We start from the raw sequence: 27,179 nt of genomic DNA, 5'->3' as shown, positions 1-27,179 counted from the left end.
TACCATCTGCACAATCCTAATCCCTTCTGAAATGTCAGGCACAGAGAGTGCCCAGCCATGTTCAAATTCATCCCCAAACCTCTTCTTGCCTGGCAGTTCCAGGGATGGTCTTCTCCACTCTGCCTCAGAGATAATCTACTCAAACCCTTCTCATTTTACAGACATGGAAACTAAGACACAGAGAGGGAGGGAACTTGCACAGGTAGTACCGGTGCTACAGCTTGCTCATGAAAAAGGCCATCTGACCCCAGAGCTTATACTTCTGGCAAGGTCTCTGTACATTTAGTTGATTTTATTGACACACTGCTGCAAAGAAAGATTTAAATGACGTCTGTGCTTAAAAAATTGGAATGACACCTGGATGAACCATAGGCTCATGTGAGGGGGCAACAAATACCCCTCTCCCAGACAGGAAAACGACCACTCTTTCCTTTGTTCCCAGGGACCAGGAGGACTGCCCTCTCTGGCCCTTTCTGAATGGGACCCCCGAGCCCTACCCATCTTCCCAACACTCTTGCAGCCACACTTCATATATGGGACAGCACATCTGAAAACAAAAGCCACACGTCTCAACAGCATGCAGCTCAGCCTCCCTGTTCATATCTCTCCCCTGTTACTTGAAAAAATCCCCAATTCCTGGTAGCCTCTGAAATATAAACAGTTACACAATAATGAGCAAACAACTCTCCAGTACAAAGGCCTGGAGCTTAGAACAGACTGCTTTTATTGCAAATAAGAAAAACAACTGGATCTAGTTAAGCCAAAGAGAGGGTGTTTTTAAAGAACAGAGAATTCTGAATTGACTTACGAAGGGCTGGGGGTGCACAGGCACCGCTGTGCCACCTCCCTGGCTTCTGCCTCTCTCTGCCCATCCTCACCTCTTTCCCTCCTTTACACACCAGCTTCCTCCACATCCAGGTCTCTCGTGTGTCCCAGAGGTCAGAAACTCTTGCTTGATATCAATTCAAAACTATGTAGAAATGCATCTACTTGTCTCAGATGCCCACCTCTGATCCAATCAACTCACCCTGGGGGCTGGGGAGGAGCCACATTGTACAATATGGCCACTGGGATCCTTGCGAGGTCATGGTGGTCTGGACAACACTCTATGGGTGATCACTACTCATCCCAATATGTAAGCCAAGCTTATTTCTTGACAAGAGGGAAGGAAAGAGTGGCAGAACTATGTGACTCCATAGGAAGAAAAAAAAAATCTCCTGTGTTGGTGAAGGCCAGGAATGCTGAGACCCCAAAGCCTAGGAAGAAGCTTCAGATCAACCTGCACCATGGGCCACGGGGGTCTGGTTTGCTTTCCAGCACAGAGAATAAGTAAGGAGGGTCCTTTGGGTTCTGCAGACACAGCCCAATTAAAGCAGAGGACCGAGGCGAGTATTTCAGAAAATGCAGGTCCTTACCCATTCTTGAGCACAGAGGTCTCTCCTACACCATCATTCATGGGCAAAGGTCAACACAGATCTTAAACAATGTCAGCCCCACCCCAACCATAGTAGCCGTGTCCCTAGTTTGGTAGCCTAGGTGTCAAATGAAGCCAGAGCTGTGTGACCCTTATTCTCAAGAGATGTTATGACACTCGCAATGCCAGGTGACCTCATGGGAGCAAGCTGGAGCCTTCCATACCTGGAGAGGGGACAACCACACAAGGAAGTCCCTGTTTTATAGTATATTCTCAAGTTGCCTCCTGGTTCTCAACCCTCCTGTCACCAGATCAGCCCACATCCCATACTGAACAGCCTATGGGAAGCCCTCTGATGTTTACTTTTCTAGGATTCTACCTTTGCTCTGAATTCCACTGACATAAAACACGGGTATTGGGATTTCCCTGGTGGCGCAGTGGTTAAGAATCCACCTGACAATGCAGGGGACACGGGTTCAATCCCTGGTCCGGGAAGATTCCACGTGCTGTGGAACAACTGAGCCCGCAAGCCACAACTACTGAGCCCACGCACCGCAACTACTGAAGTCCAGATGCCTAGAGCCCGTGCTCCGCAACAAGAGAAGCCACCGCAATGAGAAGCCCGCGCTCTGCAACAGAGAGTAGCCCCCGCTTGCCGCAACTAGAGAAAGCCCGTGTGCAGCAGTGAAGACCCAACGCAGCCAAAAAATATATTAATTAATTAATTTTAAAAATACTTAACTTTAAAAAACAAACAAATAAATCACTGGCATTTGAGTTGCTTACATTCAGAGCATTTTCTTTTTTTTTTTTTGCGATACGCGGGCCTCTCACTGCTGTGGCCTCTCCTGTTGCGGAGCACAGGCTCCGGATGCACAGGCTCCAGATGTGCAGGCTCCGGACGCGCAGGCTCAGCGGCCATGGCTCACGGGCCACGGGCCCAGTCGCTCCGCGGCATGTAGGATCTTCCTGGACCGGGGCGCGAACCCGTGTCCCCTGCATCGGCAGGCGGACTCTCAACCACTGTGCCACCAGGGAAGCCCCATTCAGAGCATTTTCAATCACTATTACCTTCCAGATGTCCTTAATTGAAGTTTAATGGTGTACTGGACCTTTTTTGGTTACTTGTGTTTTATATAGTAGAGCAAAGATACCAGGTACCTATCAGAAGAAATAAAATATTAATTTATACGCCAAATACTTATCCAGGCACTGGATACACAGATGGAAACAGCTGGTCATGCCCTCACATATGCTACAGCCCTGCACTTCCTTAACATTAGAGATCAGCTGTAGAATTGTGCTTCAGCAACGGGCAGTGAAGGTGCTCAAGGGGTAGATTGGGAATGAGTGGATGGATTATAGAGCCTTTTAACCAGGAGAATAGAGGAGAGCCATCTTCTTGTGAAGGCACCAAGATACTCAGAGACCAACACACTTATTATTGTTCAATCTAATTGCCTGTGACTATTAGGCCTCTGTATAGCTAATAACTGGTATCTTTTGGTAGATTTTATTGTTTTTCACTGTTTCAATAAAAGAGGCCTTGTGGAGGCAGGCATTACCCTGTGACATGTATTCCTCCTGGATGGAAGCAGTTGAGGGCAAGTGCACATTTCTGAAATGCCCAATTTTCTGCTGCCCTGGTGAGCACAGAAGTGTTGGTGGTTATAAGGTTGGACGATCCAGGATTCTGGACACCTGAGCAAATGGATGGAAAACAACTGCCCTTGGGGATCACCCAGATCCACTTGGATTTTGAGTGGGGTTTGGGGGTTGTTACTGCAGCATGTGTAGCCCATCCTTACTGGATACATTTTGAATACTCACATATTTGATCTCCATTTACTTAAGCAGTATAGTCTCTCTCAGACTGCCTGGCTGAAACAAATTGGAGCCACAGAAGGACTCAAGAGGGCCCTGCCTGAGCAAAATGGTACTTTTCCTATTTATTTAGTAAGGAGACAGAATGGATGAAGTGAATAAGTAGAAGAGTTGAATGAATGAAATCCTTAATTCCTACTTATAAATCTATTCGTAGGCCTGAAGAAAGTGCCTTCAAGATGTTTCCAGGCTCTTTGGTATGAGGAAATAGCACCATGACCTCACTGCCAGACTTTCTGCACATTTATTAAACCACTGAATACTTCATTCATTTCATGGGTAAGTGGCTGGGGCCAGGCCAGGGCCAAAAGGTCAGATGACAACTTCAGGCCAAGCAAACACATCCTGGAACCAGAAGGATGGACCAGGGCAGGAAAGGGAAGAAAACCAGTGGTGGGTTTTGAGCAAACCTGGGATGCCCGGTCCCCAGCTACAGAGAGTCTGAGAGGGATGTGAATTCTCCAAAGATTCAACCCCCCAAAAAAAGAGTGATTGAGGCTGTGAGGACTTCATCAAATGATTCCAAAGCTCTGATGAAAGAATAAACATCCTAGAACAGTCATAAACATTAATTTCAAAACATAAGGAGAATGGACATGGTCATTTTATTTTAAAGGGTTTTAGAAAGCTAACATAACTACAACAGTGTATTACTGACACAGGACTAGATAAAACAATGTAAAAAACCACAGACTCCAAAAATGGGTCCAAATATACATATATACATATATATCTTATATATGCCTGATAGAAGATAGAAATAGAATACCCAAATTGTAGGAGAATAATGAATTGTTCAATTAGTAATGCTGAATTAAAAAGTTAAGCTTTTGGAAGAAAAATGAAATCAGATTCTTTTAGTTATATATAAAAATCAAAATCAGAAGAAAATGTAAGTAATGATTTATGTAGTCTTAGAAGGGAAAAGAGCTATCTAAGACTGTCAGAGAAGAAAATCCAAATAAAATATTGATATATCTACACAAAAAATATATAAAACGTCTCTGCCAAAAAGTAAAACACAACATAAAATCAAAATTAAAAGTCTGATTTATTTGCAAAGTACATAACAGATAAATCAATAAGAAAATATCTAAGTAGAAAAAATGGGATAAGTAAGAATGAGAAGAGGGAATTCATAAAAGAAGAAATACTGATGACCAATAGTATGGAAACATGAAAAAATGCACAATCTTAGTAGTAATTAAAGAAACTCAAATTAATCAGTAATAAGTATCCAAAATCTATGAGCTATAGCTAAAGCTATAGTCAGAGGAAAATATACTTTACTTTTGTTATTAAAAATTAAAAAACCATAAAAAGGTGCACTGAAAATAATTGAATTGAGTGTTCATCTTTTTAAAACAAATTTTAAAAACAACAAAAAATAAAGGCCAAAACAAATAAATATAAAAGTGAAATTAATGAAATATTTAAAAAAATAAAAGAAAGAAATGATAAACTAACCCAGAAACCAGACGTTTTAAAAGGCAAATTAGAAAAATGTATCCTGATAAATATATATAAAAAAAACAAAAAGACACAACACCAAAAGGCAGAGTAGTAGAGATAAAACAGGTGCTATAACCACAAACATGAAAAAGATTAAAAGAACTTTAGAACAATATATTCATCTCCTTTCAGGCACTGGTCATAATTAAACAGGGCAAGGATGAAGGGAATTTGGCATCTCTCCTCAGCCCTCCCTTAACCTTTACTTTGTGGCCTGGGGTCAGATTTGACACCTGTTGCCTCGGGGCTCTAGGTGGTTTACAGCTCCCTAGTCCAGGGAGGAGGAAAGTGGCACTGCTTTTTCTCTTATCTGGAATTTAGCCCATAGCCTCAGTGCATTGATCTAGAATGACCATGTAACTGTGAGCATGGTCTTAAGCTGTCTGGGTCCAGGGTGCCGGAGACGTGTGGTCACCCAGCAGGCGAGGACATCTGGTCCTGCAGGGTAGGGACTTTTAGGGAAAGGCATTCCAAGGGAGTGTAGCAACCAGGGGAAAGGGGGAGGGGAGGAAAACAGGATCATCTGAAGTCGCAGACAAGGGGCTCACGGGACCCCACCTCTCACCTGGCTCGCCATATGATCTCTGAGTTTGCTGGCCCTGTGTTAGAGACACCAGCAGAGGGCAGCAGGAGGCTGTAGCTCGCGGGGTACAAAGCCACTGAACCCAATAACCCGAGAACAGAGGCTGTGCCCACAGCCGTATTCCAAAAAAAATTTGGCTGCTTCTCTCATTGATCCAGCTTGGAGCTGAGTCAAGCTCCAGAGAAGGAAGTTGGGTCACACACACTTTGGGGGAGGACTTAGATTCAGTCATTCATTTGTTCATTCTTTTATTTATTCAACAGTTATTGAGTGTGCATGTGGTTCCCAGTCCTTTTCTAGGCCCTGGGACTGCAGAGGTGAGTGATAGAATTTCATAATAATCATAAGAGCAGCAAGAATGAATGCCTGCATGGCAGTTACTGCAGGCCAGTGCTAACCTCAGTGCCTTATTTGTATCTTCATTTATCCCTCATGACAACCCTGTGGGGTGAGCACTATTATTATTCCAATTTTACCAAGAAGGCAACTAAAGCACAGAGAGTGTATGTGACTTGCCCAGGGTCACACAGCTACAATGTGGTAGAGCCAGGGTTTGAATCCAGGCAGTCTGGCTCTTCATTGACTTTGCTACACTGACATATCTTAAACAAGTAAATGGTCAAGATGATTTCAGGTGACCATAATTGCTAATAAGAAAATAAAATAAGGCATCATAATGGTGACTGGGGTTGGGTCAACCTTGATTCAGTGGTCAGATAAGGATTTGGGGGTGGGGGGTAGTGGTGACATACAATCCAAGACCTGGCAGGGGCGGAGGATCATATTAGCACCCAGACAGTCTCTGTTGAGCCCTAGCGGGCCCCAGCACACAACTCACAGCCACTTGTGGACCCTTTAGTCCATAACCAAGCACCCACACACCTTACCCAGAGCCCCTGGAACCACTCAGAGCCAGTGGTCCTCAGTGAAGGGTGTGCAGAGAGTAGCTTGGACACAGGCTGGGGCAGAGGCTGAGCTCCCTAACAACAGAATATTGGGAACTTCAAGCTCTGGGTCTGTTGGTTTTCCTACAGACGCTCACACATGCTCAAAAATACACGCGAATACCCCCAAGTCCATGTACACACAATTCCCCACTCAGAGTCTCACCTGCCCAGGGCCTCACCTTCTCTGACGCTCCCCAGGGCTGTTCCAGGCCCAGACCCACTCCCAAGGGTCACAAGAAGACCCTGGAAATGCATAGGGAAGGATTTCAGTCAGCAGCTGCTTTTTACCAGTGGCATCGATCAGCTGACAGGAGATTATTTCAGGTCTGACAATATAGAGTGAAGCACTATTTATATGTGATGATGGATGTTCCCTAGATTTGTTGTGGTAATCATTTCATGATGTATGTAAGTCAGATCATCAGGCTGTACGCCTTAAACTTACACAGTGCTATATGTCAGTTATATCTCAACAAAAATGGAAGAAAAAATATACAGAGTGAAGCAGGACGCCCTTCACCTCATGAAGGGTCTGCAAGGAAAGGAGAAGCCTGGCTTCCTGGTTCTAGGCCCTCCTGCAAAAGTGAGGGGGAGGCAGAAAGCAGCTATGGTGACTATTTCTTAGAGCAGTCCTTTCCCAAACTGACAAAAAACCCGGGTCACCTAGGGGGCTGGCGAAGGTAACCGATTTCTGAGATTTTGATTCACTGGGTGCAGGGTGGAGCTGAGAGCCTATGACTTTGGCTAGCATTCCAGGCAATTCTGCGGGTTGCTGCTCTGAGAGCTGCAATAGGTGGCATAAGCGCTGTGCTTGCCAGGACAGGGCAGGCTGGATTTGGGGTCGGTGGTGGCTGGGCCAGCCCAAGGCGTTTGTCAGGCTGATAAATGGCTACTTGCATTTCACTGCTTTTGAGCATGACACTTGTATTTGCTTAGACAAACCACGGGTCCGTAGTTAGAGATACTGTTCTCCTCCCAACACAGGTTGCCACCAGGGCTAAGAGCACCCAGTCCAGGTGGACCCCGCCCCCCGAGATCCTCCTCGTTTCCCAGCACCCCACCAGCCACTTAGGGTTAGGAGGACAACATCAATTTTCAAAGTCCACTTCCCGGCATCTCCAGCCCACACTCCATGATAATGTTCAATCCCTTCCTGGTTAATGAGAAAAGAAAAGAAAAAACAAATCCCTGATTCCTGGCAGGTTCTAAAGCATAGTTCAGTTACACAATAATGAGCAAACCTTGACAGCAATGAGCAAACTGTGAATCCTGGTTCCCGCCCACCTCTGACAACCAGAGAAGGGAGGCAGGCTGGTCCTGGGCAGAAAGGGGATTTGAGGAGTGTGGATGCTAGGCCTTCAGCTGGTACCCCAAGCCCCTGTCCTCTGGCTTGGGCATGGCTAAAAAGTGAGAACAGTAGAGCTGGAAGACTCCAAAGAAAGACTGTCCTGTGGGAACGAGGCCTTGCCGTACCAGGATCCAGAATCCAGGCCAGAGCCCGGGCCTTGTATGTTGCAAGTTTTGGTAGTTATTTTCATTCTAGTACAGGAAGCAAATTTCAATCACATTGGCTGTATCTATATACCTTCATGGGAGACTGTTGACTTATAGACATAATTTAAACCCAAAGGCCCCATCTCAAGAGCAGGGTGTGTTTGCCATTCTAACTCACTCAGACTGACTTTCTATGGAACTGAGAAATTGGTGGTAAGTGTTCAGGGCACAGTGAGTTTGGAAAAAATTGGCAGGTAACAAAAACGGAAGACAGTTCTCGGATCCTGCAGCTTTGCCCCTGAAATGGGCCCTGCAGGTCTGCATCTGTGTGTGATCATTGATTCATCCAGCTTTAAAAGGGAGAAGCCATTACTGACCAATTTACAGATAGGGAAACTGAGGCCCAGGGAACCAGTATGCCATGGCAAAGACTCCTATTTCACGAGAACAAACAACGGGGCTCAAGAAGTTGCTCAGAGCCCTGAAGTCCCAAGGGGAATGTGCTGTCCGAGGCCCCTGAGGTCTGTCCTTGGAGCACCTGGCTTCATTAGGTCCCCTGTGCAAGAGATGTCAATCATCATATGTCCCTTAGCAAAGGAAAACAGCCCGCCCTCAGCCCTTGAGAGAGTGAAAGAGATGATCTGGACAGTATTCTTGAATCCATAATTTCCCTCTTGTTTTAGGTCTTGGGAAGCCTGAGTGAACTGTAGTTTCTATCTTTGGACTCTCATGAGAATCCATTTTTAGGTTAACTCCACCTTCTCTTGAGCTGATTTGCCTGGGGCCCCACTGCTTGCTGGTAAGAATTGGGAAGTAAATATAGGGAGGTTGTTGCCTCAATCCTAGACTGAGGGAAGAATGCCGGCCAGGGGATACATTTAGAGAGAGGAGATCTGAAAAGATGATCAGGTGATAGATCAGGGGAAGAACAAACTCTACATGTCCAAGAGCCTGGGGAGAAAGCTTCATGTCCACTGGGGATGACTTAAGGGTAGGGGAGCAGGGTCAGGTCTTGGGTGGCATAGAAAGCTCTCAGAGTAGGAATGTGAGGCTCTAGTGATTGAGGGATGAAGGGAGAAGGGAGCACCATGGAAGGAACTAGAAGGAGAAGACTGAAAGGGAAATGGAAGAATTTGAGCTCATCCACACATTTTTATTGCATTTCCCTGACTGAGGGGGCACTCATTACATGCTGGGAAACAATTCCTGTGAAGCACATGACTGCGTCTTGTACGCTGACCTTCATGCACAGTATAAACAAAGGAGACAATCATCTCAGGGTAGATATGGTCCCCGCCCCCCCTTACATAAGATAGAAAGAATTATATAATGGTTACCTGTCCACTTCCTCATTTTTGTCTTGGCAATGAGAAAATTCAGGTGTAACTTTCATGCTTGATCATGATAATTCTCTTGTTCTGGGTTGTCTTACATGTATCTTCTTTCCTTCTAAAAACTTTCTGGTCTTTCCTTTTTCTATTTGCCATAACCTACGTTACCTAGGTTTCATATGTGCCTCTAAATTTTAGGCAGTTTCCCATTCCTTTGGCAAGCAGTCTGGATTTGAAGTGCAAATAGTGAATTGTTCTGCTGTACATCACAAAAGCACCCTTCTCACTGCCCCCAAGTGCAGTGTCTGAAGAAGAGCTTCATGAGGTTGAAAATTCAGTGATAGGACAGCCTAGGTGGGCCAGAGGCTGAGGACACAGGTACTGTCCCCCTCACCCTGCCAGCCCCAATGTCTTCAGCACATCCCACCCCCACCCGATAGCCTCACAGAAGAAGCACACCTCAGAGAGAACCGTACCCTATAGTATTCAATTCGCAGTATCCCACCCACTCGTCCATTTGGTAATTCTTTGGTGCACCCATGCAACAAATACTCATCAAGCACTTACCAAGTGTGAGGCGCTCCCTCTGGTAGTTCGGATACAAAGAAAAATAAAATGGAAAACTAATTTAACAAAGATATTTCATTAAGTTAAAGTGGCCCTTAGCCCATTCATGAAATATTTTCAATCTCATTTTGTGATGGGCATACAGCTGGAACCGGAATTCACTCTCTTCCCCCAGTTTGCTGCCTGGGCTCCATATAATCCCAGCTCCATCCACCCTGAGATTGCTCAAGAACATCCACAGTCATGAGCTTGATTGTGGGTCAAGATGGTGTCAGAACTCTGCTCAGAGGGGAGGTTTTATTTGCTGACTGGATGGTGCTGCATGTGTATGAAATACACCTTTAGGGAGATCTTCCCACTTGTCTCTATGAATAATGGACCCATTGACCTCTAATGGGATGAGGATGTCACAGAAGAAAGGGGATGTTGAACATGGAGGCATTAAGACCAATGATGCCCTGTAAGGAAGGACCCAGCCTGCCTGACCATTTGCCTCCACCCACGATACTGGCATAGGCCACAATATCCAAAGAGTCTCCTAAAAGTATGTGGGAAGAGAAAGCTGCCCTTTGTTCTCAAGAACACCCTAGTGACTATCGGGAGGCCACAGTCACTTGGGCAAGTGAGGGGATTCCTAGGACTATTTGCTGTCACCCACGTAGGACACTGCCGAGTGTTACAGTTTCAGTGTATAGCTCGTGAACAGCTAAAAACAACGCTCATGTTGTAGACAGGGCTGGGCTAGCCATGGGAAGGAGACTCTGGCACCAGGTAGTGGCAACTTGGAAAAATGGGAATTGGATCTCTTGGAAGCTGAGACACTGCCTGCTCGGACACGGATGTGGTCCTCCATTGATCCATCTGCTGGGCTGAAGTGTCCTCACTAAAAAAGGAGAGGGTTTGAATGTGCTTTTTCTGAGATTGACTCTGACCCAATGCTGTGCTCTTTGGCAGGACAGAAGGTGTCCTTTGCCATGGACTGGACTGGACCAGAAACCCTCATGCCCCACTGTCAGTCTCTTTTCACTTCATCCTCCCACAGTCAAATATGTCCCCTTACTTTTCTCCCATCCCCATGAAGGAATGAATAGACACTGGACATGGGGAAATTGGCACTGAATTCTCTTTCAGAGCAGCAGGGACCTCAGCAGGGAGGCAAGGAGGGGGCGGAGGAACCTGCCTCTTCAGGCTGGGAATTCACAGATGGCCAAGAAGGAGGAAGAGCAGGAGATGTCATTCCAGAGCCCGTCTCTTAGGAGGAGGACACAGTCCTCCCCTGAGCCGCTGTTATTAGGCTCACCCTCCTTCCAGTTGCTGTAGCCCATCCTCCCTCCTGTTACATACATAAACTGGCCTTCGGTCACCTCATCTGTGATGCCCAGGAAAGCAATGTCAGGGGCCATGTCCTGGATGGCTTTGTTCTCCTCAGCATTCTTGGGGGTGGCCACGGTGGCCCCAAGCTCAGTGCACAGAGCCTTCACTTTGGAAAAAGGCATCTTTTCACCATTGGTCACGTAGAGCATCTTTCCAGACTTTTTACCCAAGGAGAAGCTTTGCACTGAAATCACAAAATGTAGGTGAGGTTGACTTGGCTTCAAGCCCAGCCTGGGACAGCAGATGAAAAAGCCCTTCTCTGGGAACTTGGGAGTCTGGGGTTGAGCCCCATTCTCTACCACCTCTGGTGAGATCCTAGTAAGAAGGTGGAAGGCAAGTCCCTGGCAGCAAGCCGGAGCTCACCTGGCATATCCCATCCTTAGGACAAATATCTGTTAAAAACTGTCCCAGTACATGTAGACCTAGGGAAACATGCTTGAGCCCCACTGCCAGACGTGGGCACCAGGATGAGAAAGAGGCGTGGACCGCCATCTGAGGCCCGTGGGTACTAAGGAAGGAGCAAAGATTCCAGAGTCAGCAGACCTCCACGCCATCCTCCTTCCCACTTCCTAACTGTATTCTGTTGAATGAATTATCTATACTTCCTGGACCTATTTTTTTTCTCGCCTGTAAATAAAATGGGTGTAATACCCACACATAGGGATGGCAAGAGGATTGAATAAAACCACACCATGAGAAAATTCCAACCTAGTATATAATAAGTCGTCATAAGTGTAAGTTCTTTTCCACCGTCCCCCCAAAACCTAGAGCACTCTGGAGAAAAAAGAGTCAAGAACACATGGGGACAGAAAAAAAGCTTACACTTTCTGATGTGATCCAGTTGTGATTTCAGGCTCCTGATCTGTCCCTCTAAGTCAGCCAGCTTAGCCTCGGCAACTATAAAACAATAGGGAGAGGATATTTATTTGGAAGAAGACCCTCAATTGGAGAGCAGAGTATTTTGAAAACAAAAATTAGCTTACTGAAAAGTATTCTTATTCCAGAAAAATAAGAAAACAAAAAGAAGCAAAAGGAAAAAACTGTATTCCTGCCTTCTCAGATATACTTAGTAACTATTGTAAACTATAACTCTGGAAATAATAATAATAATACCATAAACTATAACTCTGGGGGCTTCCCTGGTGGCGCAGTGGTTGAGAGTCCGCCTGCCGATGCAGGGGACACGAGTTCGTGCCCCGGTCCGGGAAGATCCCACATGCCGCGGAGCAGCTGGGCCCATGAGCCATGGCCGCTGAGCCTGTGCGTCCGGAGCCTGTGCTTCGCAAGGGGAGAGGCCACAACAGTGAGAGGCCCGCGTAACAACAACAAAAAAAAAAACTATAACTCTGGATCCTTTTCTTCATATACTGCTTAAATATTGCAATATTATACTTATTTATAAGAAAAGGCCCAGCTAATTATTCTCCTTTTTGAAAATTTTTCTTAATCATATTTCATTTCCTATTCTAGGCAAACTCTTTAATACCTTTATTATTTTGATAGGCCAGTGGACAAATATAAGCAAGAGGTCATCCTTTTGGTTTTGTTGTTACTGAATTTATTTTTCTCTGAACTAAGTTTCTGTGATGTCCCCCTCCTTTGAGGCCAACCCTTTTCATGCCACTCTTGTGACAACAGACATAATCCAACAGCAGAGAGGACCAGTTTCCTCCCTTGCAGCCTGGAACCACGCACTGGACTGTTGCAGCTGAGGAAGGGCCAGGGCACATGTCCTACAGAGGTCTGCTGAGGGTGAGGCGGGCAGGGTTCGGAAGTCTATACCCGGGCACCAGTGGGAATCCCCTTGGGCCCCAAGGAACTGAGAGGAATGAGGGCGCTGGGTCAGGAAGCAGAGCTGAGCATGTTCCAGTGGGGCAGCAGGAGACGGGGCACCTCCCACCTGGCCCTGGAGTTCCCAGGTCCTGGGTCCCCTCAGCCCACATCACTTGCTGGGGTGAGCTCCTTACCCGAACTGTCTCCACGATCTCCTTTGTGGCCCTTTGGTCCTGGAAGCCCAGGATTCCCTATATGTCCTTGAGGCCCCATTTTCCCTGGAGGGCCCTGCAAGCCTCTGAGCCCTTGCCCTGTTGGAAGAGGAAGGAAATGTGACCCAGCGTCTGTCGCTCATTCTCTTTCTCCAAAAGCTCAATATTTGATTGACCCCAAGAAACCGCCACTCAGCTAGTAGTGATCCAAAGCAGAAAGATCCTCCTGCGTCTCAGGGGATGGCCTGTCCTAAGGGCAAGCTCCCTGAGCAGAAAAGACACCCCTTCTCTAAGGACAACCACGCATCACCAATTCCTGGGTGGCCAAGAGGGATCCTGGAGAGCCAGAGAAGCATCTTTATTTTGGAGAGAATGCCCTTTTACAGGAATTTTTCTGAGTGAATCATCACCTACCGTAATGAAAGGTGAGCCTCCTCATGTCTCTGTGCTAGATCCCTTATAGAGAACACTCTCCCGTTGGGGTAAAAGATGTAAGACGTCAGAGCGGCCTGTCCTATACCTGGTTCTCCCTTTTCTCCCTTGGGTCCATCTCGCCCATCTCTGCCTGGGGTGCCATTGGTGACCGGGATGCCACAGGTCACCACTGAACAGGTCTTCTGGGCATCCTCACAGGCTTCTGTTTCTGAGCAGGATGCTGTCACCACACACAGAAGGAGGACCGGAAGTGACAAAAACAGGAACATGGTCCTTACCTTAGAGTGGAGAAAGTCAAAGAAAATAATTCCATCTCATTTGGTTTAGTCAGCGTTTGCTACCATCTCTGATGTGTTGGACCCTGTGCTCAGGGCAGCTGACACAGAGGGGGATATCACAACTCTTGGCCCTGAGTTGCTCCCAGGCTACTAGGAGAACTACTACTAGCACAAGCAAAATGTATTAGAGTCAGATCAGTGCTAAAACAAATATAGATGCAAGAGTAATATAATAGGGGCCCACTTTCCCAGGGGCTCTCATGCCCTGTGGGCCCAAGGCTTAGTTGGTTGGGCAGCCCTAAGCACGAAAGCCCACAGGGTCTACAAATGACACACAAGCCCTGGTCCTGATGGCCTGGCAAAAAGAGCTCATTTCTTGCATGACCTTTGGCTGCTCTCTTCTCAACTCCCTTTCTTGAGGGCCTAAGTAGCCTAAATTTCCCTCTTCTTCTCCTTCCTATGGACGCTAAAGGTAGACTCAAACTATAGCATGTGACCCATTGCTTGGCGGGACTTGTTTTACAACATCCATTGTCTCATGTCACATAAAAATCTCTGTTTTACACCTCAGGGCCCCAACCACCCCCAGAATCACAGCTGTTTCCCCAACAGCCTGTCAATCATCCTGTTTAATAAAGTCTCTACTTTGTGACAGGCACTTGCTGGGACTCGGGACCCAGAGTACCCTGAGGTATGGAAACTTATTCTGACCCTGAGAATGGAACCTTCTTTTGTCATTGATCCTGGCCAGTTGACACTTAGATTTACCTCCTTCCTTTGGTTTGAGATTTTCCACTTAGAGGCCATTTTTCCAACCAGAACCCAGGCTCCTAAAATTTCTGTTCACCCTGGGCCCAGCAGGGTCAGCTCACACTCCTCCTCCTGGCAGGATTCTCTGCATGCTTCTGAGATGCCTCTCCGGCTCTGTGCCCCCATCCAGCCATCAGATTCCCATCCAGCCTTTGCTTGAGCTGGTCCCCTTCCAGGAAGCCTCACAGCCCAGCCCCCATGGGCCTATCCCTCTGCTCCTCTTTGGCCTCTAATTCCAATGTCCCTGCCTTTGCTGCATAACTACTGTATCTGTCCTTGGCCACCCTGGCCTGTCAGCTCCCTTAACCCTTCCTTTCCTCCAGGACTCAGTGAGAAGTAGCAAGTTGGGAGGGAATTTTCTTTTTTTCCTTCTTTCTTTTTTTTTTTAGGATTTTTAATTTTTTAATTTACTTATTTTCTCTCTCTTTTTTGTTTTGGTTTTTTTTGTTGTTTGTTTGTTTGTTTATTTTGTTTTGGTTGCACTGTGTGGCATGTGGGATCCCAGTTCTCTGACCAGGGATGGAACACATGCCCTCTGCCGTGGAAGCACGGATTCTTTTTTTTTTTTTTTTTTTTGCCGTATGCAGGCCTCTCACTGTTGTGGCCTCTCCCGCTGCGGAGCACAGGCTCCGGACATGCAGGCTCAGCGGCCATGGCTCACGGGCCTAGCCGCTCCGCGGCATGTGGGATCTTCCCGGACCGGGCCACGAACCCGTGTCCCCTGCATTGGCAGGCGGACTCTCAACCACTGTGCCACCAGGGAAGCCCAAGCACGGATTCTTAACCACTGGACTGCCAGGGAAGTCCCGGACGGGAATTTTCTTGATCAAATCTCCACCTTCCCTCTTTCTTAACCTCTCCTGATTATGTGGGAGGCCAAAGCCAGAGCTAAACATATTGCTGGCATACACGCCCCACTTCCATTCTTCTGTTTGGCTGAAAAGACCACCTTTAGTTTGCAGATGGTAACCTGGATCCAGGAAGGGCACAAGGCCCCAGGTCAGAGAGACAGAGGCCCTCAGGGGGCCTGACAACCCCACCATAGCCCCTGCCTGGAACTCACCAGGATCAAGCCAAGTGGCCAGACTCTTGGCCGAGGTCTCCTCTTCTGTTCTCAGAAATGACTTACTAGGGGCCTCCTCAGAGCACAGAGGCTATGGCAGGGAAGCTGGTCCTCCAACCTAGGCCTCTGGCAGATGCCTCAGCAATGTCAGCCCCAATTAGTCTGGTGACTAGGGACAGTGCTGGACTGGCCTTCGGCCCCAGATTAATAAACAACCATCCTTAGAATCACTGTATCCTGGGCAGTTCTCCAGGGCTGCTGGTGGGGTCTGTAGCTTAGCACTGGGCAGCTCTCTACTGCAACACCCCAGACTCCTCCCACTGCTCCCTTCCATGCATCTGTCTCTACAGCTCAGCTATCTGATCCTCTAGAATCACAGATTTTCAGATCATAGATCAGAATCCCAGAGGATAGTTCTTTCCAAATATTTGTCTCTGGAAGGGACGTGCATAGACATCCTACCAAACACATGCTCATGCAGACACACATGTACAGGAACACACTTGTGTATCAGTTGTTCTGCCTAGTTCCCCCTTCCATTCATATTTAATTTACTAGGAGCAGGAGGGAAGGGGTTAAACACCTACAACACTGAGTCACTTCATTCCTCCCTTGTCATTCAGAACATTCATCAGCTGTCCTCTCTGGGCACATCACAGCGCTAGGCACAAGGAAAGGAAGTGTTTGTAGACAACTCAAATTCAAAGCTGAACATGGGCATTTGCACTAGCTCTTCCAGCCTAGGACACTTCTCTCCATCTTTGCATAATTGCTTGTTGTCATTCAGATTTCATCTTAAATATTATTGCTGGAGAAAGGGCTTTCCCTAACCATTCTATCACAAAATTATAATTCTCTGTTTTAGTTATCTGCTTATAATTCTTCTCTATGTAAAACTGTCTTATTTCTTTGGTTGCATATTTATTGACCATCCCACTCCTTTAGAACAGGAGCTTCATGAGAACAGGCATCTTGCTTCCCCACCTCTAAGGGGGCCTGGAAACGGAATCAATGCTCAAACATTTGTGGAACAAAGGAATCCTCCAGCATCGTGTCCTTAAAGTGCTTTGTGACCACCTAGAGGGGTGGGATAGGGAGGGTGGGAGGGAGGGAGATGCAAGAGGGAGGGGATATGGGGATATATGTATATGTATAACTGATTCACTTTGTTATAAAGCAGAAACTAACACACCATTGTAAAGCAATTATACTCCAATAAAGATGTAAAAAAAAAAAAAATAGAGGCAAAGCACAGTGGTTAAGAGCATGAGGTCTGGCGCTTGTTTTAGAATCTTGAGTCATGTGACTTTGAGCAAGTTACTTAAGCATCTTGGGCCTCAGTGTCCTTATCTGAAAAATGAGGAGAACAATGGTATGTATCACATTGGGTTTTCTTAGGGGTTTAATTAATGAATTAATATACGAATATAGCCGTCAAAGCAGTATCTCATACATAGTAAGTGCTCAGTAAATGCTAGCTACCGTTTATACCTCCTGGTTAGATACATCACTCTCTCAACATCCTTGAAGACAAGGACCAAGCACACTGAATGCTTCAAGGCAGCAGCATTGAGATTCTCACTGGTTCCAACAATAAATGGATCATATGACATTTATTTAGCTTTCCAATCTTTCATTTCAAATGTCAAGGACATCTACCTTTAAAAATTCCTGACTGTTAACCACTAACTGTAACTGAAATAGCATATGAAGGGGTTTCCAGATTCAGCTCCAACATGAAAAGAGCTTGGAAGTTGTAACATCCATCTTTACCATGAGAAAAGCCTGGACTAACTGAAAGTCACTGACTAGTCTTGGACCCATCAGAGAACTGAGGTCTCAGGGCAATCACCACCCAGAAATCTGCAGAGACAAGGAAACATGGAGAGTCAAGGCGGAGACTGTTTATCCGGAGAAGTTGCTGAAGCCCAAAACTGGCAGAAACACTTAAATAATAAATTTGGTTATTTCTGGAAAAAAAAAAAGTGGCCCTCTTGACTTGCCTCCAGCTAGAGCTAACATCTGTGCCCACTCTCCCAGTGCTTTTAATACTTTTCTAGGGCAGGAGCTACATTTGATTCACCTCCTTGTCTCCAGGGTGTAGCTCAGGGCTGGGCATGTGGGGAGGATCCACTGAGAGAGTGAGAAGGGAAGCAGAGACCCTGAGCAGGGCAGACACCAGATCAGTCTGCGGCTCCTCCACGCCTGGGTTTCCAGGAGTGTCCAGTTCTTATCTCCAGAGCCTGATCAAGTGGCCTTTTTCAAGTCCCTGATATAACTTTTGATTCCTGCCTTCCCCCAAACTTACACCCACTCTTTGAAACACTTAGTCTCACCAAACAACTCTAGAGGTTTGCTTTTTCCCTGCGGTGGAGCAGGGGTAGGGCCACTTCCCTTTGACTCTGCCTTGTGATTGGTGCTTTGGTTCCTCAAGAGACATAGGCCCTTGTGTATTCAAGTCACTGTGCCCTGTTCAGCAAGCCTCCCAGATTCCTGTTATCAAGGAGGCTGCCACACACTGAGAGAGGCCCATTGTAAAGAAGACCCCACTCAGGGCTGTGTTTCCTGATGCCATTGACACAACTCCGAAGGGCCCATAGGCTCAGAGGACAAAGAACTCTCAAACCCTACGGCAAATGAGCAGACCTCCCAGAAAGGTGGAAATCTGAAGCTGAGAGATTTACACACAACCAGGACCCTATATGTCCTACAGACTTAGAGGAAAGACGGCTTTAGAAGGAGGGAAGAGGATAGAAAGGGAGGAGGGAGGGATATGCACTGTGAGCAAAGGGACAATAAGAAATACTTGACTCTGGTGGGAAAAAGACCCCCCTTGAGGATGCATAACCATTAAGTCTGTCCTGTCATAGATCTGGGCTTTGAATTTATGCTTATTAGTATTATTTTGCTATTATTATTATTATTAAAATTTTCCCTTCATGCCAAGATGAAAAATTGTTTTTCAAGTGTCCCAGCTCATCACAATCTAGTGTACCATGGGGACGTAAAAGCAATGGAGGACCTTACCCTTAACCCAGGGACCTCAGGATTTTCTCAGATGGAGATCAGGTAGATTTGAATTCACCTTATAAAAACTACCGAATAGAGTAAAAAATAAGTAGAGTGAAATCTGATTGACACAAGACTCAAAAATAGCCCTCGGAATGCTGTCAACTCTAGACAACAGATAAGTTGATAGTTTTAAAAAGACAGTATAGGGCCTCCCTGGTGGCGCAGTGGTTAAGAATCTGCCTGCCAATGCAGGGGACACGGGTTCGATCCCTGGACCAGGAAGATCCCACATGCAGCGGAACAACTAAGCCCATGCGCCACAACTACCAAGCCTGCGCTCTAGAGCCCGTGAGCCACAAGTACTGAAGCCCGCGCACCACAGCTACTGAATCCCGCGTTCCTAGAGCCTGTGCTCTGCAACAAGAGAAGCCACGACAATGAGAAACCCGCGCACCACAAGGAAGAGTAGCCCATGCTCGCCGCAACTAGAGAAAGCCCGCTCAAAGCAACGAAGACCCAACACAGCCAAAAATAAATAAATAAATTTAATTTTTAAAAAAGACAGTATAAATAAGGAATAAATAAAGAAGGAATAATAAATAAATAAGGAATAAATACAAATTAAACAGTGAAACTCGAACTAGAATAAGGAAATAACTGTAGAGCTATTAATAACATTTCAGAAACGCTCGTTCTTTGCAAAAATAAATTTGGCAAACATAACCCTGGTGGTTTGAATTACTGTCCTGATTTCCACATTTTCTTTTCGTAGAAATATATATCCATGCTCTTTGCCATGATACTTTGCAATGCCTCCCACTAGAGTACGTGGAGTAAAGACCTCAACCCCTTTGATATTTGGCTTGGCCATGTGACCTTGAGCGGACACTAAGGGAGCAGCAGCTTTAAATGTGGGAAGAATATGTCCCTAGTAGCCACTAATATCAGAATAATGAAATGATGTGGAGCGAACAGGAACTCCTCTGAAAGCTTGAAGAAAAAAATAGCTATTAAAGTCCAGCCCATGCATCCATGGTTAATAGCACAGTCCCTGGAATCTGACTTCCTGTATTCAAGGCCACTTCTGCCATGAACTGGCTGCATGATCTTTGGAAAATCACTTTAATCTCTACTTGCCTCAACATTCTCATTTGTAAATTGGGCATAATAATAATGTCTACATAATAGGGTTAATGAGGATTATATGAGTTAATGGAAGTATAATACCTGGCACGTGGTAAGTGTGATGAGAGTATCAGCCATTAGACCAAGTAGGGTATCCCAGGAATGCAAAGATGGTTCAACATCAAAACATAGCCCAGTTAACTCACTAATTTAATATATAACAAGTTTAAGAATCTTAATGCAGATATGTACAATCTTGAGGCTTGAAGCTCACCCTTTTCTCAAAACTAATACATGCTGTCAAAATTCTTCATACATATTCTTCCCCTGGAACACAAACTTTCTAGGGTTGAGTTAAAATATAGTCCAAATGATTATTGTCCCTTAGTTTTTTTTTTTTTTTTTTTTTTGCTGTACACGGGCCTCTCACTGTTGCGGCCTCTCCCGCTGTGGAGCACAGGCTCCGGACGCGCAGGCTCAGCGGCCATGGCTCACAGGCCCAGCCGCTCCGCGGCATGTGGGATCCTCCCGGACCGGGGCACGAACCCACGTCCCCTGCATCGGCAGGCGGACTCTCAACCACTGCACCACCAGGGAAGCCCTGTCCCTTAGTTTTGTCATTAAAATCTGTTTTATCTCTGATTCATCACCACCCTGGCCATAGAGTGGTGGCTTCTTGAAGTGAAGTGTGGACAGTGCCTTCTTTTTTTGCATGTACAGTTGGTAGAGAGAGTGATGGTGCCCAGGGTGGCAATACCTGCTCACAGTAGGCACCATATATCAGTGGGAACACTGCTGCTTCTCGGCCCATCCTAACTGGTTGTTGGGTTCCTCTGTATGACTGATTATAAATGACAGCTCCTCTCAGGAGCTGGTCCTTCAGATAAGGGGCTCTGTAAAAGCCTCCAGCTGCATGGCCCCTACCCTCAACATGACATCAGTGAACATTTCACTTCATAGTCTCTTGCTCTTCAAGTCCCTGTGTTCCAAGAAGCAATCTGCTCATGAGTAGTGCTTAAACTCTGGCTAGCTTCCATGACATCGACATTGGCAGCCCCTGGGAAATTCCATCCAAGTGGTGGAAATCCACATTGCCCCAGAACACACCTGCTCACAGTTCTATTCTCCCCCTTCTCCATCTCCCCACGCCTCAGCAAGATCAGGTCCTCTGCTGGTTCAGCTCTTCAGCAATTTTAGAACAGGAGATTCCTGCCTTAGGTGACTTAATCAGGGAAGGAAGGCAAAGTAATTTGGGCATCCCTATTTGCAAAGATTAGGAGGAGGATAGGACAGTCCCCTCCCCCATGCCACAGGGAGAGGAGAGGAAGGGATAAATTCCATTGTGAGAGTACAGATGTCACCCATGGAAGGTCAGCTTGCTTTCGCCTCTTTAGTCTTCCTTATACTGACGAACAGAATGCGAATTACTAAACCCCTCATGTTGAATGGCCCTCACCTTGCAGGTTCCATGGTGGGGTCCCTGGAACCCCCTGGAATCATTAAAAGATGACCCTTTTTCTCACCTGTGGGCTCTAGATGGCAGTACCCAGGAACAGGAAATGACTCAACTCACACTTGACACCCTTTTCATGTTAACAGCTTAAAGGAAATGCCAAAAAAATTCATCTGATAAAGCTCAGTACACATTCATGATGAAAATGAATCTCAGCAAACTATGAAAAAGAGGGAACTTTGCCTTGATAAAAGGCATCAGAAACCTAAAACAAGCAACTCAGTGCTGAAATACTGGAAATGTTCTCATTATACATTCAATGCCCCCCTAAAGATAACATTTATCACTGAGTGTCTTCAACAATATATAGGGTCTCCTGCCCCCTATAAAAAGATAAGAATGATATATAAGAAATATAAATATCATGAGGAACAGGCAAAATTTCTGTCATTTGTAAATATAAGCATATATTTATAAAGTGTGAGAATCAATTATTAGAAATATTAGGGGGAAAGTGAGAATCCAAAATGATGGTTGGATATATAATCAACCAAAAATAAATCAATAGTTTTCTTATAAACCAGCAATAATTAATTTAAAATGTGATAACAATAATATAATAACAATTGCAAATAACACCATAAAGGAAGTAAAAATAAACCTAACAAGAAATGAGAAGACAACAATTTTCAGAGACTTAGACTGTTCCTCTGTAAAATATGGGAAATATGTTTCTCCTTACTTTTTTGAATTTTGGAGAAGGCTCAATAATTTGTGTGCTGGGCCCTAAGCTCAAGTGGCAGGGTGACCAGATTAAAAATTGACATTCATGAAAGAATGAGAAATATTTCTGCTCATTCCCATCTGGTTTTGTGGATTGTGATCCAGAACTTCCTCTTGTCCCAAAAAGGAAGTATATGCAGTGAGGGAGAGCATTATGTGAAGGTGGGAGAAGTGGGGACCTTTCTGGAGATGGGACATATATATGGTCACCTCCTCAAACAAGTAGAGACATGATCCAATTCCCACACAGCCTTGGGACATGGGGACCATGGTCCCTTTCCATGCAGACCTGAGACTGAGGTGGCTCACAGAGCCCTGAATGCCACCACTATTGGGCTATGGAAAACATCCAGGGGGCTGAGTGGGGAATGGAAGGCATGCTATCACCACCCTCAAATGGAACATGTAGACTTAGATCAGGAGCTATCTTGATGCCAGCCATCAACACTAATGCTCACCTGTTCCTCCAGACATTTCTGTAACTCCCCATCTGCCCATACAACCTGAGGATGGGAGCAGGTTGCCCCTTCCACCCAACAAAGAAAGCTTAACCTGAGATTGAACTTTCCACTTTTCAGATATGTAGGGCCTCAGAGCCAGAGTTAAATTGATTTCTAAAAACACAGAAATATTTCTTGAAACCAAAGCAATGGAAACTCATGTTAACATATTCATGATTTATTACACTTGAATCATCTCTGTTCAGTGAGAGGGTGGGGTGGTGATGAGCACAAGCTTCAGGTTCAGGTAGATGGGTTTGAAACCAGCCTCTGTCCCTTGCTCCGTGTAACAAAACTCAAAACATTTGACTTCTTTAAGTTTCAGTGTTCTTGTATAAAAAATGGGGAAAATAATGCTCGTCCCATGGCACTGTGTGAAGAGTAAATCATAGTTTATAAGATGTCTTAGAAGTGCTTGTCAAGGTGCTTGGTATATAGTACATGCTCAATAAACACCTCACTGAGGTCTGAAGTGGTGGGGATGTGTTCATCAGCAGGAAGTTACTTGGGTAATGTCTGAGGAGGGGGGTGAGATCTTCCCTAGAGGCATAGGCTGGCTGCTTTTAGGTCAGGGAGTTGAGTTGGTACCCCAAGAGTCAAGGGAGTGGATAATGCATGCCAACCCACTAGGGGTGGGTTGGCCTCCACCATGCTGGGGCACCATCCGGCCCTCTGACCTCATGGAGAGCCTGAGCAGATGTGCCCCACAGACCTCAGGCTGCCAGATAATCCCAAATGTATCCTTAACTCCACACATTTGTAATTTCCCAGAAGTCCACCCATCTATCATTATGCTTGAGCAGCACTGCTAAATCTTGATAAGGCTGGGCAGGCAGTGGGCTGCAAAGAAATAGAGGGGCCAGGAAGCAGGAACCCTGTGTGTGCTTTTGGAGGGAACCTCCATCCCAGGACCTCACTGTTGCCATCTATAAATGAAGGAGTTGGACAAGAAGAGGAAGAAAGAAGCCTTCCTCTCTTGCCAAAGGGCGAAGTTAGAGTGGTTATCTAGAGTGCAAAGCTGAGAAGGGGCTCCAGGGGGAGTCAGACTGATTAGTAATCAAGGGGAAGGAGTCAGGGCCCACCTGGGAGTGCAGTGGCTAAGATACCTCCAACTCTTATAGCCACAAAGGTGTTACAGCACCTCATAGACCAGGTGGATTCCCCAGGACGTGGGCTGAAAGGCAAGGCAGGACCCCCTCCATCCTGTGGCCTTGGTGCCTGCTCAAAACTCACAGATGGCCAGTCGGTACTTCAGGCAGTTCTTGTCATTCCACTGGCCATCTGTGTACATCTCCACACACTGCTCTTTGCCCCGACCTCTGGGCTCCCCTGGGTACCAGTTGGTGTAATTCACAGGGGTTCCATCCAGGTAGTAGAAGTCTCCAGCAGTGGGACCCTCAGCCAGGCCCAGGTAAAGCATAAGTATTGTGCTTCCTCACGATGCTTGCAATGGCCTCATTCTCCTCTGGACTACTTGGGGCAGCAATGCGTCCACCTACTCTGGCACACGTCTCTCTAATGGCATCAAAATTGACCGACTGCCCATTGGTGGAGAAGACCTTCTCTCCCACTGCCAGCATGGACCCCTGCAGACTGAGGACTGACAGCAGAGGAATCCGGGTCAGGCCACAGGCCTCTTTGTTTCCAAATCCTTTTCCTTCCCTTTATGCTCTCTGCCTTTATGTGCTTTTCAATCTCTTCACCTCTTCCTCTCTCTCCTTCTTCCCTCCCTCTTCCAATCCTACTCTTTCTGGATTCCCCTCCATGCTCCCATCATTTAATTATCCATTCACCCATTTAACAATACTTATTGACTGTCTGTTATGTGCATGAAACTGTGCAATTTCCTGGGATTCAATAGAAAGCAGTATAGCCAGGAACATTGCTTCCCCAGGATATAGGGAGATAATCCATATCCACTTCGGTCTCCTCTGAGCAGTTCAAGAACATCTGAAAAAGGACCTCCATGTCCACACTTGTTTGTCAAGTCTCTAGATTCTGGAGCCTGATGCTGAGGATGAGGAGAACTTATGGGAACCCCCTACCCTATAAGGCCCCAAGGGATCCCCTTACCGCTCATCGACTGCAGGATTTGATGCCTGATCTCATGGAGTGTGCTCTGGAACTCCTCGTCTAGATAAGCTGGAAGCCCTGTAGAGAGATCCCCAGCAAGAAGAGGGGCAGGCCAACAAGAACACCCACTTATGCCAAGCAGGTGCAAGGCCAGCTGCAAGCCTGGCATTCTGCCCTTCACTTGTCTAGAGCCACTGTCCAGGTCCCAGGTCATAAGGGTCCACGAGGTTGGAATGTGTTTCCTACTCCCTACACACTTGTCCTTTAATGCAGCCTTGCACTTGCTCAGCCCCCTCTCTGCTCTTCTTTCCTGCCATATCCTTTCATGACTCTGTCCACTTCTGTGGGGTTTTCTAGTTTCTGGGCAAGGCCCCCTTCCCCACCCTCCATTAAGAGCAAATCTGGTTCTCTCTGACTCTCGTGATGGACTTTGATTACTGCTCAGAGCTCCAGAGTTCCCCTGGACATGCGGGGTTCCCAGTGATATCACCAAGGACCAGACGGTCCTTGGTCCACATAACCCCCTGCACCCTCAGAATGCCCCTATGCCTCAGCACTAGGAAGTGCCTCCCCTCCTCGCAGTGCTGTCCCATTTCCCACACCTGACGCCCTGTGTCTCTCCATCAGCTGTTGTGATGCATGGAACACTTCCAATACCCACCAGTTCCTGCGCTGTGACCCACGACCCAGACCCCTCTGATTTCTCAACCTCATATTCTCTTATCTAGGTTGAAAAATATACCCTTTGGGGACTTCCGTGGTTTCGTCTGATCCCCATCATCCCTCATGTAACTGACCACATGGGCACGGTGTCCAGTTGCTTCTGTCCACTGGCCATATCCTGCTCACCAGGCTCGCCCTTTTCTCCACGTTCTCCAGTGAGGCCAGGGGTTCCAGTCATCCCATCATGCCCAGGGGGGCCTGGCATTCCTCCAGGGGGACCCATGGGGCCTGCAGAGAGAGGGGGACAAGGATGTATGCTATCTATCACCCACAGTGGGTTGGGGCTGATGGGACTGGACCTCCATTATCAGCCAGGCTGACTCACCTGTCACTCCACGGGCACCTTGAGGGTAGACCCTCCAGGGCTGCTCCAGTCTAAGAGTCCCAGGAAACTCCCACCATCCAGCTGACCCTTGAACCCAGCCCGGACCCTGGACAGCAAGTCCCTCTGAAAACAGGTCACTGTCCCTCAGCTCCCACTCAGTACCTGGAGGTCCAGGGTCTCCTTTGACGCCATCTCTCCCGTCTCTTCCTGGCAGGCCATGGGATCCAGGAGTACCAGGGATGCCAGGACTTCCAGGACAAACTTCCTTCATGTCACACTCAAGGCCAGAAACCACCAGCCAGATGAGGGTGAGGGTCAAAGAGCACAGCAGCATGGTGTCTGCTCCAGCGGCTCCTTCTGTAGAAGGGAAAGGCTGTGGCCCACCTGAAGCATTTGCCAAGGTCTCCCCTTGCTGTGCTTTGTCAAGATTCAGGCATGTGATGGAGCCTGAGGGCTAGGGCAGGTACAGACAGGAGCTCTGGAAAGACCCAGACTATCCTTGGAAACTCCCAGCATCATCTGGTATCTAACATGGCCTCATGCCCCATCCCTCTGGCTGGAGGTGGAGTGGTACCTGGGCAGGTGAGGAGTTGTAAAGAGCTCTGGAGAGTCAGAGGACCTGGGTTCTAATGGAGTTTCTGTTTGTTCCTCGCTGTGTGACCGTGGGGAGCTCACTTCACCTCTCTTGGCTTCAGCTGAAACTTCTGTCCTGGAGGCAGTCCTGGCCTGTCCCTCCCAGGCTGTTGGGAGGAAGGATGTGGTCAACATTCACTCGCTCCATCTGTCCCTCATCCTCTCAGCTACCCTCCTCTTGAGTTCTAAGGGATCATGATCCTGAGGATGAGCAGAGATGACCAGGGCCCACACCTTGGCCACCCCACGGTGGTCAATGATAGGGAATCCCCTCCTCCCTGCTTTCTCGGGAGGCTTACTCTTTGGCAGGCTGTTTCTCCCCCTGCCTCCACCCTGCAGGCCCTGCTGAATCCCTGGGGCCAATGGGCCCGGCACAGGAGCACAGTGAAGTATGAGGATATTTGCAAGCCCATCTTCCTGCACCCATAGTTAGGGTTCTGTGGAACAAGTCCCAGTGGTACCCAGGGAGGGCCCCTCCTTCCCTGCCTGACCCATAGTGAAGCCTGTGGCTGCTGGGCTGCTTCATGCTGCTGCAACCCTGGGGAAGACCCAGGGGATGGGGCTAAACTCACCCACACAAACAGAGCCTGTGTGGCTCTCTGCCTCCAGATCAGGGTGGCGAGGTGGACAGCAACATTTATACTGATGTAGGCTACCAGGCTTCCTCTCCACCCCAGAGAGGGGCCTGCCACAAGGGCCTCTACTCCAGGACAGCCAGGCAGGAAGCTGCCATCTTGTTTACCCAGTACATTTCCCCACAGGGCACTCAGGCTGGAGGGCCACTTAGGAAACCCGCTAAAGAGAAACTCCAGATCGGTAAGAAGGGAAAATTCCTATGGACCGGCGGCCACCCACTCTCCCTCCATCTAGTTTCC

General features: G+C 47.1%; 2 protein-coding genes across 2 annotated transcripts; both read right to left on the bottom strand.

The window, feature by feature from the left end:
• Positions 1–10,837: 10,837 nt before the first annotated feature.
• Positions 10,838–15,828, bottom strand: MBL2 (mannose binding lectin 2). The gene is made up of 5 exons (XM_081222458.1): positions 15,678–15,828; positions 13,612–13,804; positions 13,074–13,190; positions 11,929–12,003; positions 10,838–11,290 (listed from the first exon to the last, which is right to left on the bottom strand). The coding sequence occupies exons 2-5, from the start codon at positions 13,793–13,795 to the stop codon at positions 10,917–10,919; spliced, it is 750 nt and encodes a 249-aa protein (XP_081078584.1). The 5' UTR covers positions 13,796–13,804; positions 15,678–15,828; the 3' UTR covers positions 10,838–10,916.
• Positions 15,829–21,794: 5,966 nt separating this feature from the next.
• LOC308618047 (pulmonary surfactant-associated protein A-like) lies at positions 21,795–26,028 on the bottom strand. The gene is given in 5 exon segments (XM_081235430.1): positions 21,795–23,964; positions 23,966–24,150; positions 24,624–24,701; positions 25,455–25,574; positions 25,834–26,028. Coding segments are annotated over 5 exon segments (747 nt in total). The 5' UTR covers positions 26,006–26,028; the 3' UTR covers positions 21,795–23,772.
• Between the last annotated feature and the right edge of the window lie 1,151 nt (positions 26,029–27,179).

This window comes from Mesoplodon bidens (assembly GCF_964165515.1).
Source record: "Mesoplodon bidens genome assembly, chromosome: 1".
Lineage (NCBI taxonomy): Eukaryota > Metazoa > Chordata > Mammalia > Artiodactyla > Ziphiidae > Mesoplodon > Mesoplodon bidens.
The sequence above is the reverse complement of the archived record's forward strand: the minus strand, read 5'-3'. Positions and strand labels throughout refer to the sequence as shown.

Coding starts and splice junctions, on each gene's coding strand:
- MBL2 (XM_081222458.1), bottom strand. CDS start 13,795: ATGTTCCTGTTTTTGTCACTTCCGGTCCTCCTTCTGTGTGTGGTGACA. Junction 13,191..13,611: donor GGGAGAAAAGGGAGAACCAG/GTATAGGACAGG, acceptor CTCTTCCAACAG/GGCAAGGGCTCAGAGGCTTG. Junction 11,291..11,928: donor ACTGGATCACATCAGAAAGT/GTAAGCTTTTTT, acceptor TTGTGATTTCAG/TGCAAAGCTTCTCCTTGGGT.